The 21,113-nt window shown below is 39.9% G+C and overlaps 1 protein-coding gene across 4 annotated transcripts in view; it reads right to left on the bottom strand.

The window, feature by feature from the left end:
- TUB (TUB bipartite transcription factor) overlaps positions 1-21,113 on the bottom strand; it is a 173,292-nt gene that overhangs the window by 38,618 nt on the left and 113,561 nt on the right. For all 4 annotated transcript variants that reach the window (XM_086747949.1, XM_086747950.1, XM_086747953.1 and 1 more), the window contains exons 2-3: positions 14,510-14,561; positions 12,910-13,072 (exon numbers count right to left, since the gene is read on the bottom strand). In XM_086747949.1, the coding sequence (XP_086604075.1) occupies positions 12,910-13,072; positions 14,510-14,561 (215 nt within the window). The remainder of the gene's footprint in view (positions 1-12,909; positions 13,073-14,509; positions 14,562-21,113) is intronic.

The raw sequence follows: 21,113 nt of genomic DNA, 5'->3' as shown, positions 1-21,113 counted from the left end.
GGCAACTTTCATGTTAATCAAATCCTCCATGTGCATGAATAGCAACAGAAACACCAAGGAGATTCTCAGAGGAGTAAGACAAAATGGATTTAGCCATGTCTGTGTAGACTGTAGCTTTGCAAACTAGTGTTTCCGGAGGAGGGAGAGCACAGTTCAGCCCACCGCTGTCAGCATGGCACCAGAGCCAGCAACAAGTGCCCAGAAGCCAGGGAAGGATCACAGGTAAGTGCAAGTGAACTTAGACTGCAGACCAAAAAGAACTCCTGTCGCTCCAGATAGCAAGTCGGCTTTGTCAGGGGCCCAGCTGAAGTGTCTCTCTACCAATGCACGCAGCATGGGGCATAAACAGGAAGAGCTGGAGATGCTTGCACACGAGCAGGGCTACGACCCTGTTGGCATCATGGAGACGTGGTGGGACGACTCATACAACTGGAGTGTCATCATGGAGGCGTATAGGCTTTTTAGGAAGGACAGGCATGGGAGACGAGGAGGGGGTGTCACTCTCTACATCAGCAAGCAGCTGGAGTGCGGGCAGGGACAGGGGACGTTACGGTGGGGATCTGTTACAGGCCGCCTGGCCAGGAGGACAGAGTGGATGAGGCCCTCTACAGGCAGATAGGAGCAGCCTCACGGTCACAGGCCCTGGTCCTCATGGGGAACTTCAACCACCCCGACATCTGTTGGAGAGACAACACGGCAGGGCACAGGCTCCTGGAATGTGTGGACAACAACTTCCTCCTGCAGGTGATAGAGGAGCCGACAAGGAGGGGTGCCATGCTCGACCTTGTGCTCACCAACAGGGAGGGACTGGTGGGGGATGTGAAACTGAAAGACAGCCTTGGCTGCAGCGACCACGACACAATGGAGTTCAAGATCCATGGGGCAGTGACGAAACTACGCAGCAAGCTCTCTGCCCTGGACTTCAGGAGGGCGGAATTTGGCCTCTTAAGGGACCTGATGGGCTAAGTGCCATGCGAGGCAGCCCTGGAGGGAAGAGGAGCCCAGGAAAGTTGGTCCATATTCAAGGAGCACCTCCTCCAAGCTCAGCAGAGGTGCATCCTGACGAAGAACAAATCGGGCAAAAAGGCCAGGAGGCCCACGTGGATAAGCAAGGAGCTCCTGGAACAGCTGAAAGTGAAGAAGAAAGCCTACAGAGGGTGGAAGCAGAGACAAATAACCAGGGAGGATTACAGAGAGACTGTGCAAGTGGCCAGGGATCAGGTGAGGAAGGCCAAAGCCCTGACAGAACTGAATCTGGCCAGGGATGTCCAAAACAAAAAGAAAGGCTATGTATAGGACAAAAGGAGGTCCAGGGAGAATGTAGGCCCCCTCCAGAAGGAAACCGGTGTCCTGGTTACCCAGGACATGCAGAAGGCTGAGGTAGTCAATGACTTTTTTGACTCAGTCCTCACCGATAAGGGCTCTTGTCTCGCCACCCATGTTGTGGAAGGCACAAGCAGGGACTGTGAGGATGAAGAACCGCCCACTGTACTTGAAGAGCAGGTTCGGGATCATCTGAGGAACCTAAAGGTGCACAAGTCCATGGGACCTGATGAAGTGCATCCACGGGTCCTCAGGGATCTGGCAGATGAAGTTGCCAAGCCACTGGCCATCGTATTTGAGAAGTCGTGGCAGTCTGCTGAGGTCCCTGATGACTGGAAGAGAGGGAACATAACCCCCATTTTTAAAAAGGGGAACAAGGAGGACCCGGGCAATTACAGGCCGGTCAGCCTCACCTCTGCCTGGCAAGATCATGGAATAGATTCTCCTGGAAACCATGCTAAGGCACATAGGAGCAAGGAGGTGGTTGGTGACAGCTAACATGGCTTCACCAAGGGCAGATCGTGCCTGACCAATTTGGTGGCCTTCTATGATGGGGTGACAGCATCGGTGGACAAGGGACGAGCAAATGATGTCATCTACCTGGACTTGTGGAAGGCATTTGACACTGTCCCTCTGGCAACTGCAGAGACATGGGTTTGATGGACGGACCACTCGGTGGATAAGGAGTTGGCTGGATGGCCAAACTCAGAGAGTGGTGGTCAACGGCTCAATGTCCATGTGGAGACCAGTGACCAGTGGCGTCCCTCAGGGGTCCGTGTTGGGCCTAGCCCTGTTCAACATCTGTGTCGGCGACATGGACAGTGGGATAGAGGGCACCCTCAGCAAGTTCACCAATGACACCAAGTTGTGTGGTGCTGTTGACAAGCTGGAGAGGAGGGATGCCATCCAGAGGGACCTTGACAGGCTGGAGAGGTGGGCCCGTGCCAACCTCATGAAGTTCAACCAGGCCAAGTGCAAGGTCCTGCACCTGGGTTGTGGCAATCCCAGTCACAAATACAGGCTGGGTGGAGAATGGATTGAGACCAGCCCTGAGGAGAAGGACTTGGGAGTGCTGGTGGATGAGAAGCTTAACATGAGCAGGCAATGTGCCCTTGCGGCTCAGAAGGCCAACCGCATCCTGGGCTGCATCAAGAGGAGTGTGGCCAGCAGGTCGAGGGAGGTGATTCTGCCCCTCTACTCTGCCCTGGTGAGACCCCACCTGGAGTACTGTGTCCAGTTCTGGAGCCCCCAACATAACAAGGACATGGACCAGTTGGAGAAGGTACAGAGGAGGTCCACAAAGATAAGACGGCTGGAGCACCTCTTCTATGAGGACAGGCTGAGAGAGTTGGGGCTGCTCAGCCTGGAGAAGAGGAGGCTCCAGGGAGACCTTATAGCGGCCTTCCAGTACCTCAAGGGGGCCTACAAGAAAGATGGGGAGAGGCTGTTCAGTGGGGCCTCTTGCGACAGGACTAGGGGTAATGGTTTTAAAAGAGAGGGAGGTAGATTTAGATTGGATAGTAGGAAAAAATTTTTTACAATGCAAGTCGTAGAACACTGGAACAGGTTGCCCAGAGAGGTGGTGGATGCCCCATCCCTGGAAATGTTCAAGGCCAGGTTGGATGAGACTCTGAGCAACCTGATCTAGTTGGGGATGTCCCTGCTCCTTGCAGGGGGGTTGGACTAGATGTCCTTTGAAGGTCCCTTCCAACCCTAACCATTCTATGATTCTACGATTCTATGATTGTCAGCCATCCTTTGATCTAACAAGTAAAAGCCTGAAGCTTTTTGTATTACTTTTGTCTCATAACTTTCAGCAAGAGATATCTGATTAGAAGTACAGCAATGGAGCTCCAAAGGACAGAGAAAAAAATATTTCAACTCCTTTATAAGGCAGAGAACAATATTTCAGTCCAGTAGCCACTTTGAGCATATACCATCACTACTGCCTATGGCAAACAGGCTTTTCAGACATAAGTGATGGAGGTTGCAAAATAAGATTTAAACCATAAATGTGCATATGCTGAAGCTAGGTTCATGAGAGGAATTGGCATAGAATTTCCTGTTTCTAAAGGATGTTTTTCTGACCTTTACCATTACATTTAAAGCACTACCTCTAAAATAAATCCAAATCTAATCCCAAAATACCTTTTTCACCCCAAAATCATCTTATTTGTAGCTATTAGTTATTTGGCAAATAGCAGATCTCGGCTAAGGTTCATCCGCTCACTAATGTTTTCTCTTGTGACTGCAGATACTGAAAAAATTATGTAGTTTTGCTACTGACTGTACAAATTCTGTTCAGGAGAACATTGAGTTCCAGTGGACTTGGCTACATCCATTTAAGTACAGGATAAGCACTGGTCTTCCCTGCCTAAGTGCTAACCTGCCCAAACACCTCACATGGAAGTGCTGCCCACTGCAGTGTGGTAGGAAGTGAAGTTTATGCAGCACAGCAGTTCCTGTCAACAGGACCAGTCAACACTTTGATCCTTGCAGAGGAGTGGGCAACAGGTTATCTCCTGAAGCCTGCCGACCTACAGAGAAAGGTCTGTGGACCTGTTGAGTGGGTCTGACAGGTTTAGATGTGGAACAAAATAAAAATTTCTGTTTTCTGTTTCCAGTGCTTTTTCCTGCTTTAGGAGATGTAAGAATGGCCACTTCTAATACCCTTCGTACTCACTCTGCAACTGGTCATTAGCATGTGGAGCTTCAAACTTAACGAACCAGCACTCCTTCTAGTCTGTCTTTGTGGAGATGAAACAATTCACAGAGGCAATGTTTATCCTCAACCATGTTGTCATGGGATCAAATATCTTCCCCTCTACCCTTACTACATCTTTTGATCACTAAGTAACAGTCTGACAAGAATTCCCCTTCTTGGCAGGATGGGAACCTTGACACAAACTCTAACCCGCATTCTCCACAAGCTCTAGATAGCCCCATAAAACAATTCATAGTTCCTTGCAAGAAAGCCTGAATAAAGAAAATGAGATAAACAGGCCTTCCTAGCTAAAATTCACTGATATGACAATATGATTATGTCCTTAGTTGGATGTTAAAAACTATGATGGGCAGTACCACAGGATAAATAAAAAACCTTAAATGCAGCTATACAGGGATGGAATTTTAAAGACTGTCACTCAAAAATGCATTAATTTCAGTTCAAAAATAAATTTAGGCAACTTAAAAAATCCCTATTGATTATTATCTTAAACAATAGGAGACTACATTTGAAAATCTAGCCTGATACTCCATATGCCCCACTCCAGACTACTAAAATTTTCACTCAAAAAAAAAATCACACAGATTTTCCTTTTCTATTAAAATTATTTGTTTTCTACTAGAATTGCATTTAGACAAGAAAAAAATGGAGAAACGTGTTGTAGTGAGAGAGAATTCCAAACTGTAAATAATGCTGGACTCTCAGATCAGGTGTTTCATTCTCATTGGACTCAAAAATGCTAAGAAATAGTTTTGAGATAAATGGCAAACTTTCAAATAAAAGAATGTCATTTTAATTTTAGTGTTATTCATCCATGTTCATTGAATCAAGTACTGACTACTAACCTCAATACAGTATTAGAAAAAAAATACTTTTGGGGAGACAGAAAAGAGCAAAGTTTCTGATATCAATTCAGGATTGGAGCTGAAAAGAAAAGAGGAACAACAAGCAAATAGTCTATTGACATAGTGCAAGGTGAGTGCAGAAGGACTTGCATCAAAGCAGACAAGGGCAGAGTCCTGGCTTTGCCTTGCATCACCAATGGCTTAACTGCTGAAAGTGGGAAAAAGAAGCCTCTTCCATGAACCAGTTCTGTGTTGGACAACATTGTGTGTTACAAGGATAAAGCTACAATGCTCAATCAAACAAAAGGATGCAGTTTGAAAGTAAGGAAGTAATATGTGATGCAGAAAACACAGAACTGAAAAAACTTACTGGAAGACAGTTATCCACACATATTTATATGAGTGAATGAAAACAAAAAGCATGTTTTTCCATCTGGCCTTCATGACAAGAAGTTCACACAGGAAATTAATTTCAAAGTAGCATGCAATGAAAATGCAGGCTGTTTTTCCATTTGCATTCTTTATATGAGTACTTGCACACTGTTATGATCTTAGAGGAAGAAACAAGCAAACAAATCTGTGAATCATAACTTATCAATCTCTACTACATTAAAATGCCACGTGCTAGGAAAAAAAAAAAAAGTGGTTTTCATCAGTGAAGAATGAAGTGAGTGAAAAATTACAAGACAAAGTAAAAATCTAAATGCATACATTAAAAATTTTTGCAGTCTGTCTGGAAAACACCATAAGTAGAAAAGGGCTGAACCAGACAATGAGATATGTGAAGCAAATCATTGGCTCAACTGCATTCATTCTATTTACCAACATGCTCTCAACAGTAAAAGTGAAGTCCAGAATTAGTACCATGCAAAGAAAAACTACAGCTCAGTCAGGAGGTACCTGAACAAATCAATGCAAATTGTTTGTCCTTTTCTTACTGCTGCCAGAGATGCTCTAGTGTTTCACTGTAAGACTGGCTTGCTGTTTTACCTTGTAAAGCTCTAGCCTTAGTGAATCTTGCTGCTTATTTGGGCTGTTCATTATGACGTTATTTAATTAACTTAGATTCTGAACTGGTCTAGCATTTCTACAATCATCTAAAAGATACTTGATTCTATTAAAAATATTCTGAAGATGGGATAAACTACTTTACAATGCAGTAAAATATTTGTATTAGTTTTATACAGACAATAAAATTAGTTAAATACAAGGGCGTGAATTAGGGCAAGGACTCTGATATGTTAGGTACTATTTAATCAATCACATGCAAAGACTTGATTTCTGCTTCAAAATGCTTACAATCAAAGGCGTTACCCCTGCAGCTAGTAATGTATAGTCAGATTCCAGATTCCCCAAAACTTATATTGCCCATAAATTCCCTACGGCTCCTTGCAGTTTATGTATCTACCACTGCTGCGTTGACCAGGCTGATTTTACAAAGGTGAAAATACTTGTCGGTGAAACTGAATGTGAGTGGGCTGAGAAAAAAGGAACAAGTGTATATGAAACCTGGTGCTGCTTAACATTATTAAAAGTTCATTGCTATAAGGAGATTTCCTCAAAAAGAACAAAGGAAGGAATTAAACAAAAGATTCTTCTTAACTCCCACTGCTGTTTGACCCTGGGGAGGGGGAACTAACAAGGACTGCTAAAATTATCCATGAGAAACATATGCCAGGAAGATTAAGAACAGTAAGAAATTACATAATTATTTTGTGTATCAGGGCCCTGAGGGCACGAACGAGCCTCCCTGGGGGCTTCCACCCACACCCTGCCCATGGGCCAGGGGCTCCATTTCAGTTCAGCACAGGGCTATGCTGTAGGGGTGCGGCTTCCCAGATGTGTCTCCTGGGAGGACTCCACACTTAGGCTGCAGGTAGCTCATTTGCTCAATGGACCACTATGTAAGTGCAGCCTTGTCTCCTGGCCCCATCTCCTTTCTGCCCTGACTGGCACCCCGGAGGGCCCTGGCCTGGGTTCATCCCTTGTCATATCTGGGACTGCTGAGGATCCTGTCGGCAGTGGCCAGCTCTGCCCGTCGCGTCCAAAGCCTGAGGGATGGTGCTCCATCTGCGAGGGCATTGCCTGTGCGGGAGTCACCAGCACCTCCTGGCCCCTGCTGCTCCCAGACACTGAGAATGTCAAGGACAGAAAAAAAAAGCCTAGTTCTGAAGTAGCAACTGAAAGTAAATACAATTTAAGCATAACTTTAAAGCAAAGAGAAGGGAGTTTTTCAAGCAATTTTGAGCAATTGCCTCTAAACTTCCTTCTCAAATCTTTCAGTACCAAGAACCACAAAAAGACCTCTAAACCACACTTGCGACCTGCTGCTGTGTGATCATTGCTCCTGGGTTAGTTTGTTTACTTGGGAAATGTTCTGGCACAGTAAGGACTGCTGATAAATCAAAAAGATGCTTTAAAGGATGAAGGTGAAGAGACTGCAGCTGCAAGGGAGATTTCAGAATATATGCTTCTTGGAAGTCAAGTATTTTGCCCACATGATACTTGGAGTACTGCCTGATCTCTCAGTATTAATAGTCTTGGGCACAGAACATTCCTTACTATCTTCAAAAAATAAACTAATACCTCCTCATTCCAAGGTCAGTGTAAAACGGATGGAGAGACACTGTTTTGATGAACATGCAAATATATGGGTTTTTAAATGAATGGTTAATTGATGTAATCTTATAAAGTTGACAGCTTGATGCTCATCAGAAAACTCTCTCTCATCATTCATGGTAAAGGAGAACAGCACGTCAAATTTAACAATCCAGAACTATGACTTGTCATCAGAAGTCTGTTCAACACACCACACAACCATTACATCTAGATGTGCTGCCAAATGTCAAAGAAGGAAAGTAAGAAAGTAATTTTGCCTTTTTCCACATGGTTAATCTAAATCTCTAAATTGGAAGTTGCCATGAAAATTACTCTGAAAGTATCTAATTGAAAACATTTTTAATTTCAAGTCTTTATGAAAAAAAGCCACAGCTGCAACAAAATACAGTAATATTAATGAAAGCATATCTGGCACTCATTCAAATCTCTGCCTTCCTCAAAGCTGTGAAAAGAAAAATCACTCCCCAGTGGAAATTCACCATTTTCACAGAAAAAAAAATTACTCTTCTCTGTAAAAATGGGCTTTCATCATTTGCATTAAATAATATAATTAAATTGTTGCAGTAACTAGTGTATCTCTGCATACTGCTTGGCTCTAGGAATACTCAATATGTATTTGCAATCCAGATTGAAAAGAACTGTACTCACAGCAAAATTTTGCAATGTCCTATCAGGCTAAAATGTTTGTCCAGGTTTTCAACAAACTTCACAAAAATAAGTGGTGTAGAGATACATGAAAACAACTAGCAGATGTGACTGTGAGGCATTACAGAATGACAAGTAAAATTTAATAAAAACTTTAAACAAACAGGTAGCAATATGTCCTTATGAAGGACATTGAATCAAAAATAAACAAGAACGCAAGAAAGAGAAAACAAAGTAATTTGCAAGTGATGTCTCCTACACAGAAAGATGAAATGTATTTCAGTGAATGAATGACTTTGTTGTCTTTTATATGCAACATAAACGTAATAGCAATACAAATTGTTGTTATTAGTTCTTATTTCGCTACTTATAATGATGACATAGCGATGAAGTTGTATTTGGTACTGCATGACAGAGAGACATTATTTGTAATAGTTACAACTGGAGCCAAACATCCTGGAAGTTAATGGAAGGATACCTATTGCTTGAAACGGCAGGCAGATAATTTAGGGTCTAACCTACAAAAGTGGTGCCAAAACTCTATTAATGCCTTCATTTCAGTAGGGAGAAAAAAAAAAAAAAAGAAAGAAAGAAAGAACAGTGCATTCATCATTTTACATAAACACTTTCTGTTACCTCCATATACTCAGCTTTGTCCTGGACTTATCTAGAAATGCTGCCATGAAACTATTTCTCCTACTAGCGTGCCTATGTTCCTAGATGCACAGATTATAAACCAAGAGGTTCTGTTCCCATGAAAAATATCTCTATAATCCTTCCCAAGTAAAAAAAAAAGTTATTTCCTGCACACTTGGTCCTACCTGATCTACAGATGCTGATAGGAAAGCACTGTGTTACCACTGGCTAATACTTCAGTTTAAACTAACCATTCATGGACCAGAGAGCCAAGGATTTATTTTATCTTTAGTTAGCCTGTTCAACTTAATTCATGTCAGTTCCCACAGATAACTCAAATACTTTTGTTGCTGTAAGTTAATTAGGCATTATGCCAATAAACAAAAGGTTTTTAAAAGATTTACTACATGCAAGTAATTTAGAAACTACAGGATCTGAAAACTTTTACCTGTAGGTTAAATATCAGCAGGAACTGAGAAGAAATGATCTGTCTGGAGACTTGTGCATGGCGAATTCTGCAGAGCCATTTCTTCATTGGAAGGGCACCCATTTCCTTAGAAGTCTCATGGAACCTAGAGGAATTGCTAGTAACACTTGGCAGGGAACAGAGATACTGCTTCATCCTATAACGTGTCACCTCTCTGCTTTGAAGCTACCTAAGAAAAAATTACAGTGATCCTGGCAATACTCCTCCTTACTCTGTGGAGACACACTTTCAGCACAGACATTTTGCTGTTTATTAAACTAACAAATAAGACACTCAAAACAGCCCTTTACCTGCTCAGTTTCATACTGAATTAAACTTGTCCCAGCATCTTCAAACTTGAGCAACACAAGTGTAGGAAAGCTGCATCTGTATTATTCCTTTTCTGAGCTGCGCTGAGCTCAGTCACAGCCCTTAATTAACATTCCTCCATCCTATTGCATCTTAGATTTATTTGCACTTCTCTTCAGCTCCAAGCTAAATGAAGCAAAATACACATGCAGCCAAAAAACTAGCAGAAATCCCTGCAACTCCCTGCAGAGGTTCAAAAGCAATCAAGGGCTCCTTTATATGGAAAAAACTTATGATCTGTATGGAAAAAAAATTGAGAACAGCTTAACTAGCAAAATATGCTGTTCTCTACATCCACCTACAAACAGCTCAGCAGGCCGAGGTTCTATTGCAGAACAAAAGTCACTTTTTAGTCCACATTCTGATAATTATTCTGGAATGAAATGCATTTTCATTCCAGAGTAGAGTTGCCAATCAGGGAGCCATTGCAGCACAGATAACTGCATCAGAATAAGCTATGGCAGTGTATGAAAGAAAATTTCCCAGTGCAGAAAGCCTAACATCTCAGAATTGTTGAGATGTTATCTCTGACCTACTTTGCTCAAAGTACCATAGAGATATCTCCACACAGGCACCCAATTATTTGTTGAAATCAACAAGTACTTTTGTGCTGCACAGAATTCGTACAAGCTAAAAAAAGAGTAGAGGAGGATGATAGGTGGAAAGAAGCATTCTTTTTGTAGCATTTGCAGTACAGGAAATGCTCATCCAAGCAACATAGTTCATTCAGTAGACCTTCAACTCCCATCAAAGAGTCATTCTTAACTTAAAATCGGCATGCCCATGACAGAAACAAATGAACGGAAAGGAGCAGAATAGTTCTTTAGAAACAGCCCAGCTGTCTCATGCATCTGACACTCCCACATACAAATGTTTTCATTGAAGGGGAAAGAAGTGCCAACCCTGAAGCTGAATACCATAGTTAAAAATGGCCATCAAAACCTAAATGCGTACCATGCAAACAGTGTAACCTAACACACCGAGTGCATTCCCAGAGAAGACCACACCAAAAAAGGACACTTCTGGAGTTCTTATAACATTTTCAAAAGCAACGTTCCTAACAAAGGATTTTACAAGACAATTAAAAAAAAAACTTTATTAGGTAATTAAATTCCCCTAAGTTGGCTTTTGCTAACTGTGCAGTTTATTACAAGGACAGCTGTTCCCAGGGATTAAGAAACTCTGGGTTGAGTACAAGAAACATTACTATACTTTTTGATTCTCTAAAATCTTGTGAAATATTGAAAGGGTTTGAGAGACAAATTTAGAACAAATTGATTTAAAGAGAATAAATTAGTAAGTATTCAAGTTAATGGTGTGGTATAACATTACAGGAAGGCTCACTTTTAACTTAAGAGCAGAGTTAGTCAGAGTTAAGTCAGAAAGTCCACTCTGGTCAGTTACTGCAGATATGAAATTTGCTACCGTTTATGGGATGTCTGTTTCTCTGATCTGTGAAAATTAAAACCTTGTTCAACTGACAATACAGACGGTTTAGCATACAACACCACCTCTGTACCAAAAGGTAAACTTTCTTAGAAAAGTTCTGTAAGACTTTGATAAGCTATTTGTAACCTTTGATAAGCTATCAAGTGAAAGAGGAGAGAAAATTTCTGTTTCCTCTGATTAAAAAATAAAGAAAACAAACTAAAAATCTGTGCTAAATCAAATTCTTAGGTCAGACTGGAAAGAAACTTAGTTTCACCTTAAAAATTTTCTTCCCAGATCCTGAGAAAAAGACAGTAAAGAGAGAGAAATATTACTAACGCTTTTAGTATTTATTAGAAAAACATCATTAAAATAATATTAAGAAAAAAATAATTCTCCATTAGAAATCACTTACAGTAGCCTATCTTCTTGCAGAAGCAAGATAAAAAAGGTCTGTTATTAATGAAACTTTAACACTTAATAAATGCAATTTCCAGTTTCTAGCAATAAATTCTGTAGCTATAATTACACACACAAAAAAATCCACCAATTGCAAAACAGGGGTAGAGACTCTGAAACCTGCCCTTCTCAGCATGATTAGTTAGTCTAGTAAATACCTGCCATCACCTTGTTGAAAGATATGACCACCAACTGAAAATGAAATGACAGGACAGATGAAAAGTGTAGCATGTGCAGTATACTTGATAAAGATCCAAATTGAATGATGAATTAAGTTTTTGTTTGTTCGTTTAAGACTAGAATACCGGTTGTTTAGGGGCTTTTTACCCAGAAGTAGATTCACAAAGGCATCTTAAGTTTTGGGTTTTAGACACCAAACCTTAAGTACTCTGCCACCTAGTAGCATTCCCAACCTGAAAACAGGCAGCTGCATTACCAGTACCAGTAGAATTCAGCTCAAGTCCCACATACTTATCAATACTCAGGAAAGGAAGCCTTTTGTTACTGAGGATTATGAATCCCTTATGAATCAAATTCAACTTAACGATCTGAAAAACAAGAAAATTTTAAAATTCGTGTTCTCTAGAACTCTTGGAGGTGTTAGCAACCTGGAACAAGATCTACAAGAGTCACAACACTGAACAAGGGCTATCCAGACTTCTCTCTCAGAAATCCTGAGGAAAGGTATGCATCTACCCTCATTAGGGGGCAACAAGCATGGGCCATACAAGCAGAGAACAAAATAACAATTGGCTTCCTTAGGATTTATTTCTGGTGATTAAATTCTTTGAAGTTTAACAATATAGAAATGGCGTGATGATTTTTTTTTCCCTATGGCTGTGATACTTGAAGTGTCTCTGTCCCTTCTGGATTCTGTAATCCTTCATTAGAAAGTGTAAACTACATTTGTTCAAGCTTGCAATGTTCTTCTCTACCTACTCACCTATTTTAGTGACCCTCACAGAAATGCAGTATCTTTGCAGTTATTATATTTAAACTTAGCTGAAATCAGTTAACAAGTTTTAACATTATCATTAATAATTATAATGTTTGCTTAAGCAAAAGTATGTACAGAGGAATACATAGGGTGGAACAGCATAAACTTTACTTCAGTAGGAACCAAGGATGAAGACACTTAACTATTCATGGCAGAAGGAACAAGCCACTCTCTCCTCCTCACAGCACTGAAATGGCAGCTAGTTACCTCACTCCCTCCTGTTAGGCTAGCATTGCAAGTTCTGATGTATTTGTCCCTAAACACAGTGAAGGATATAAATTATTTACTAAAAAAACCCAAACCAACAATCTTTGTTCATATTAGCATAAATTTAACATGGAGAGCATCATACTATGACTTATAGTAAATATACATGCAACAGATCATATTCATATACCATGATATATGGTGCTGCTGTTGCTGTTAAGATACGATTCAACCAATGGTGCTTGCTCTTCTGAATGTTTCATTCTGCGTGTCCTTGTGCGACTGTCCACATTGGACTGAACCATTAATGGCTCCTGGCGCTTTTTTTTCTGCTTCTGTTCTAGCAATGCTCGCTGAGGAAAACAGAAAGAAAGCCATCTGTTACTGAACTCCAAACAGTAGCAACCTATGATGAAAAACAACGGATATCTTCATACCTTCTTCAGTTTTTCAGTGGCAGCAGTTAGCAAGTGGGATACTGGGATATCAGGTTATAGTAAATCTATTAAAAAAAAAACTCCAACCAACCCACTGCTAAAACACATTCTGCTGAAAACAGCAAATAAGTAAAATAGATCTTTTTGAGCAATTTACCAGCTGTCAGAGACTGCTTGGAAATAACCCTTGGGAAAATAGCCGTGTGAGAGTACTGGCTGTGAAGCAACGAGAGTGTAAGCAAGGGCTTACACTCTTAATTGGCTTAGAGATGCCAATTTAAGCTTCTGTAAATTAAGAGCATGTAATCTGCAAACTAAAATCAAGTGATAATGCTGGACATGAGCCTAATTTATCAACTATACAAGATGAACTTTAATTAAACACTTGAATTTCTAAGCTAGATCTGCTGAAAAACAAAACCTTCAGCATTCAATGGCACCATAGGCACGTGTCTCTTTGAGCACTCTTCCAGAACCTCAGAGAACTGAACTCTAAATTTTACTTATCCATTACCTGACCATTTTCCTCCTCCTGTAAAGTGATTTTTTTTTTTTGCTTTTAGAAAGGAGATGCACTAAAACTGAAGAACAAGAATGGAGAGTGGACTCTCTCAGCTCTGTAAGTTGTATGGAACACCTCAGCATGACTTCAAAATGATCAGAATCTAGTACAGAATAACGGCATAAATAGAAAGTATTTGAATTTGAAAATGAGATGTTGGTAGACAAGCAAGCTGATAAAACAATGGGAGAAGAAACATATAGAAAAACACAAAATTAAACTCACAAGGTTTATCTATAAATATGACAAAGTTTTGTGAAAAGGGAACGACAGAAAAATCAAAGGAAAAGTGGAAACCTCAAACCCCATTAAAATCTGATGGCAAAATTCCCTGAGACTTCATGGGAGAGATTCTAAATAACTTTCTTGTACAAGTTATATAGGAATACAGGAGCAAAATAGGGAACATAGCACACAGTGCCACAAGGGCTAAATCCATGGAACAAAAAGGAAAAGATGTAAAATCTTTGTGGTAAACCTCTGTTGGCTGGCATGTCTTCCTGAACCTCTTGTCCTTTCTGGCCCATCAAAGTGGTAAAAAAAAAAACGTTGCGAGTCAGCTTAAAACAAGTCTGAGGCAGTGGAAAGGAGAATCACTCAAACCACAACCATAAGAAAAATTTCAACTGAAGTTAGACTTCTATGCAAGCTGTAAGGTCCCCAGACCTCTATTTTGCATTCCCCAGTCAGAGGATGTAATTTTCTATCAATTACCAGATATTTGTCATGGTGATTTCATTACTCCAAGATTACACTTCAGAGAGCAAGAAGATCCCCCTCTAAAATCTTACCTGCCTGTCAAGCTTCTGCTGACGCAGGCTGCTCCCCTCATCATCCAGAACACTGCAAAGACAAAGAGTATGTAATTGGAACAAATTTATCACTCAAAACAACACTTAACAGCAATCACTGGAGGAAACTCTTGCAGGAATTATTCATGTAAAACTCTCACTATGTTCCATGGGAGTTTGCTTGCCCTAACCCGCAAAAGCTGACTCAAGAGAATTTAAAAGCAGCCCATGAAAAACCCTGGTTCACATAAACATCAATAAAAATATATATTCAGACAGTTCATAAAGAAATTCAAAATCCACAGTCCACAACTTGTTTTCTTCTCCACTGTCTTCCAGTGCAAAACATCAATGTATACAGCAACAGGGTTTGACTGAAAATTTGCTTATACAGCATTTCAAAAGTGAGGAGTGTAAGAGAGCTGCTTAGCAACTTTGCAGTATTTAAAATTACCTTAGGAAAATTCACTGTCTAATCTTTTGCACACTGAAAAACATAATTTATTCCTGAATATCTGAAAAGTAACACTTATTGCCATGCACGTCAACTTTTAGAGACTGGCAAGATAAACAGTATTGCACACTGCCCTATTTCTTTCTGTTAATTGTTGCTAGTTGGGAGATTAGTTCCTGCACATTCAAGCATTTTCATTAATTGGATGTTAAAAACTAATGGCATTGAAAACGGAAAATTTTTAAAAGTATTTTATCAAACTACTGACTACACTTTGTTTTTCTGTCAAACAAAGGTCTCTATTGTAAGAACATTATGGTTAAATATTGAACATAGATAATTAAATCTTTTAAACTGTAATATATTATCTACAAGGAAAATAGTGCTATAGAACAAAAAAAAAGGCCTTTTACAAGTAGACGTAATTTTCTCTTACAATACATTTTAATAAAAGATGAGTCCTCCCTTTTTTATAATCACTCTTTTCAAAAAGAAAAAAAGAAAAAATCCAGGACAAACAAACCTGGATTCTGACCTATACACAACTAAATTGTAAGGGAAATGTCATTAAAAAATGTGACTTTCCTTAAAATATACTCTTTAGGAGACAATAACAGTACAGTAGAGTTAAATAGGACAGCTAATAAAGGCATGCAGAATGCCACCTTACCAATGCTGGCATTATCAAAGACCTATAATTAGGCATTATTGTTAGCCTCAGTCTTTTACAATCTATACTCAGGTTATGAGTATGAAGAGAATAAAGCTATGCTGTTCAAGTACATCGAGTATGAAATTACACAGTCTCTAATACATTACTCATAGTCCACAAAAAAATTAAAGGAAAAAAACCCTCACACTCACAAAAATGTCCTGCTTTACACCAAGCATTCTTAATTTGATAAATTACAGAAACAAATTCTAAAAAGAATATATACCATGCATTCCTCCATGGTATATAATATCACATTTTTTGAAGAGTGCTTCACTACAAGTGCAAAACATATTAGCTGCACTGCTAGAAGGCAGAACTATCTAAACAGATATCTTTGGCCAAACAATCAAGTAAAAGATGCCCAAGTATAAACTTTCAAGCTTAATAGCCTGAATGAATCCTCCTCATTTAAGACAATACTTGAAAAAAGCCAAAACCATGTAATAATGCTAATACAGACCATAAGAAGTGCAGAGGCAGCAATGCATACTCAGCTGTAATACCCAGAGAGGTCAAGAGCCAATACTGCTCCACTCCACGAGTTATTTGCACAGCTACGGAGAAAACTCTGATCTCTTGTCTCATCTTCTGCTTTGTAAATCAGACTATGCTAAACTCCCTCAGATATGTTAAATGAGCTATATATACACTTCTCAGACATTCCCATAAGCCACCAATTCAGTAATTATCTTTATGTTAATATAATGGTTTTCAGTATTATGCTGCATTGGCTCTAATTCTAAATTCACGAATCATAGAATTGTTAGGGTTGGAAGGGCCCTTCTAAGGTTACCTAGTCCAACCCCCCTGCAAGGAGCAGGGACATCTCCAACCAGATCAGGTTCCTCACAGCCCCGTCCAACCTGACCTAGAATGTTTCCAGGGATGGGGCAGCCACCACCTCTCTGGGCAACCTGTTCCAGTGTTCCACCACCCTAATTGCAAAAAATTCTGTATCACAGACAAGATGTCTAAGTGCTCCAGATGACTCTAGCTTCCTCTGCTTTCCCATTACACATATGTTCCCAGCATAATACACTGCATGGAAAAAGAGAGCCAGAAAATGTCTTCGGTCAAGTTCTAACCCCAGTAAACATGGCAGCTTAAGTAACACCACAGAAATCACCAGTCAGAGGAAGAGTTTGATTTGCATTTATTCAACATTCCATGCATGCAAAGCAACTATCAGACACAGCAAAGGACTGCCAAAAAAAAAAGAAACTCCATCCAAAAAGTATGGATGCCGTAACACCAAAACATCTCTCCATATTGCCCTTCTACTGCAAGATGTTGTTTTTAAAGTCTCTGAATATGTGCAATCAAAGCTGACACCAAGACCAGCATGCTTTGAAAACCAGCAAACTCATCTGGAACTTCCAGGTCCTAGAACTTTATAAAGTTCTTTATAAAGTTCTAGGTAGTTTTCCACAATCCTTTTGTAAATATGCATTAACTACAAGCCTTGCATTATTGAAGCTGTAACATTCAACAACTAAAATTGAACTCCAGCTTTCTTCACTGATACCGAAGTTCAGTAGAATACAGTTATTTCAACAATTCTCTCCCACTCCAGACTACTGGACTTGCATGAGAATGCCTTACCCCCACCAGACAGTCACAGCACTCTTCTGAATCCTTCACAGTGTAAGAAAGGCCTCATTACCACCAACTCTTCTAAGTTACTCAATGCCAGTATCACTGAGAAGCTGCAGGTTTGTCCTCTCTTGATGCCTAAATAATGCTTATGCAAGCTCAAGAAAAAAAAGAGGATCCAATTTAGCCTATATATTCTTCTGCTATGATAGCAGAGCACTTCAGTTTGAGACTCTGTACTTTGTTAGTATTTTCTACAGGACTAGTGGACCTTGGAATTGCTGATGAGCAAGCGATACGTCACATTCCTTGATTTTCAATGGAAGAACTCTCCTGAGACTAGATGACTCCCAAGATTTGCCATTAAGAGGCATCAGGGTTTTAATAAATAAATAAACAAATAAAGAAAATAAGCTCTGTTTCCATAGCAATTCCATCAGGTCCTTGCTCTTGCTGCATTGAAAAACATCTGCAGTAGACTCTGAGATGCAAGTGTGTAACCACCACTGACTCTTTTTCCTCACACTTCAGTGAAGCCTTGCAGAAAGATTTAGCAGATGATCTTGCCACAGAATCTGGCAGTCCATGCACTCTGACAGATGGTCCAGGGTCCAAGAGCTGAAATCCAGAGAACCTACCCTTTTCTTTCTTTGGAAAACACTAAATTCTAGCAGCAGAAGCACAGCCTTTGCCCTTCCTGGTCTTTGAAAAGAACAGAAATCAATTGTTCTTTCCTCTGGAAGAGTCATGCACATGGTGAGGACCCAGCTCATCCTGCCCAGTTTCAGAAGTGGTCATGGTTTTGTTGCTCAGTGGTCCAAATAACTCGGATGGTCAGAGACTAAAGGCCAAGCACAGTGGAAAAACTATGGCTGTAACATAGCAGGACCACTACAGGAAATAAACTCATAGAGAGTAAGGTGGTTAGAACAATTCTGCCTACATCTTTGATGTGATGCTAGATAATCCCAGCAGTAGCATGGAACTCAGTCAGTCTTAATAAAGAAATATAACTTTATAATTCATGAAAATTGAATTTTGAAGAGAATGCATATATATTAGCAATCTGCTGAGCGCGCTGAAGCATCCTGAAGATGCAGCAAGTTCATTTTTACTCCCATTTGATCAAGTATCATGTATCCACCTGTCATCTTGGCTACGGCTTTAATCCATTTAAAACAAAAAGCAATTTTAACTATATTTAATATTTTAAACAGCGCTTCAGGTCTGCAGTAATAGCCTACTCCAAATTCAGTTAACAAATCAAAGCTTGTATACATTTCCTTGCAGATAATTATCCAGGGAAGACCCACCCATCTACAAACAACTCGAGCAATCCATCCATTAGAGCCTACTGGATGTTGGGCTTAAGAAGTTAAGCCTGTAGCTGTATATTGTAAAGATTCATATTAGCAGCCCAGACCAAGGCCACAGGGACTGAAGTATTAAATTTAGATAACATTATTTTCAAATTTTAAACACAGCATTTGAGTCAAATATCCCCCACCTCCTAATTTCTAAAGGGAAATATATTAAATGAACAATCACCTTTTTGTGAAAGTATTACTTTTCATACCACTTTTTAAAGACACAATCTATTTTACAGAAAAATTTTCAACATTAAATTAAATTTACACAAAAATATCCAGGCTTTCTATACTGCTGCATGTCACAATGAAGACAAAAATATAAGCAAGAATTTTAGTATTCTAAGCTCCTCATAGTCTGTATTCCCTAAAAATCAGAGAGAAACCCAAGACCAATCAGGTTTTAAGGATGAAGCTTCATGATTACGTGAAGCTCCACAATTTACTTCTGAGATGAGGGCAGAAGATTCTGTAAATCAATATTTTGCTACATTTTACTCTAATTCCACATTGACTGATTTCAATTTAAGTAAAATCAGAAAAGTCTTAATTCAAACAACACATCTCACAGCAGGTACTTCACCTTTAGTCTTTGAACATGCAAACTGCCCACATTTCAATAAGCCATTGCAAGAAAAAAGAACTAAGAATAAATGCTTTCAATTAGAATGTGCAAGATGCATGTAGTAATTTATTTTTTAAAGAAAAAGTCTGACACAGTAAAGCACCTCTATTGTTTCTGCCTGACAAATGAGGCAATGTTTTTGTTTCCTCCTGACACTGCTTCATAAAAGAACATTTTCTATGACAAAATTTTTACCAGGACAAGGGCCCAAAATCTTTATCTATCACATCTCTGCAGCCCAGCTCTAATTGCAGTGAGAAGTGTTCCTGGTCAACAAGCAAAGACACATACTATCACTAAACTTTCATACAGTTTAGCATGTCACCTTGCATTTTCTCTTTCTGCTGCTTCATGATAATATATTACTAACAGCAGCACCCAAAAACTCTACGCGAAATTAGGGACCTTTGCACAAGCAAAATAAATGTATATACTCAGGGAAAATCCCTGAAACAAATACTTCACATTATAAAAAATATGTGGAATTGGGTAAGAAAATATTGCTCCCATGTACAACACTAAACCAGAAGCAATGGAAAATTAGAGGAGATCTTTTCATCTTGAGTTTCTTCTGCCATATCGTCAACTGCAATTCAAAAACAATGGACGATCAAATCAGACAGAAAGAAAATAAAAAATACACCATACCAGACTAATCTTCAAGACCATAGCAAGAGCGCATGGAAAAAACTGAGTGAAGAAAGCTGGTATGTTGCTGTGTAAAGAGACGCATGTTATGGGATCTTCTAGAGCACGGCTGACTCAAAAGGACAAGAATGGGTGTAGTGTGCCATTTGAATGTTACAAAGTCTCTAAAAATATATGAAATAAATTTCCTGCAAAGAGATAGTACTTGGCTTATTGGATACCATCTGTCATATTCACCCAATTACACTTATCTATAATCTGTATACTTCCATAAAGCCTCCGTAGTTTCATAAAACCCAGCCACTCTGGATAATGTTACTGTTAAGCCTTCAGGAACAAGCTTTCCAGCAGCCCTGATGAAATGCTACTGTAAAAGCCCATTAACAGGGTCAGGGACCTGCAGGCTGAAGCCATGCTCCACAGTTCAGTAAAATCCCACCTTGCAAGTCCCCACAAAACAAGGTTGGCGCCTCCATGTACACCATAAGCTCAGTGCACCAGAAGCCTCTTGAGAGAACGTTATATAGATACACACTCTAATCAAAGACTTTTAAATGAAACAAATCTCTCTGAAGGACTGCGAGGGCTCCCCTCATGCTAGGAAACATCACAGTTTTCTGACCCCAAAGCAGTTGCTCAGTCATCTGATTTAGAGTACAATCTCCAGCTACCATCTGTATGGTAAAATGAATAACTTATTTCCTGGGCCATCTAAGCAAGCAAAAGTCCAGCCATCTTTTTCATTGAGGAGCAGCCCAAGGACATTCTACCTTAGTTTGCACTTCTACTGCTAACAGGAGCAACAGCAGAAGCTCTTGGATTTCTCCGATGCCATCTCCATACAGCAGAGAGAGCAATAACCTACCATTACTGGTACACCTATCGGTTACCACTGAACTGACCAGTAAAGCAGAGATACCAGGAACTGCTGCAGAAATTGAGACTGCATTTCTTCATGAGAAGCTTCACAGGAACAAAAACTGTTTCGCTGTGAATCTCAAAAAGTAAATACAAGCATGCCTGTCTGGCAATACAGCATTGCCCCCCTGCCCGTGCAGCTATTCTGAAGACCCTTAAAAAGACTAAAAGAGACAAGGCAAAAGGATAGGGGAAAAAAAGGCAGAAATATGAACACAAATATTTGTATCAGAATTACCAGGACCAAGTTAGACACAAAACACAAGAAGATGCAGAGGATCATA

This window comes from Chlamydotis macqueenii, chromosome 5 (genome assembly GCF_036417535.1).
Source record: "Chlamydotis macqueenii isolate bChlMac1 chromosome 5, bChlMac1.mat, whole genome shotgun sequence".
Lineage (NCBI taxonomy): Eukaryota > Metazoa > Chordata > Aves > Otidiformes > Otididae > Chlamydotis > Chlamydotis macqueenii.
The sequence above is the reverse complement of the archived record's forward strand: the minus strand, read 5'-3'. Positions and strand labels throughout refer to the sequence as shown.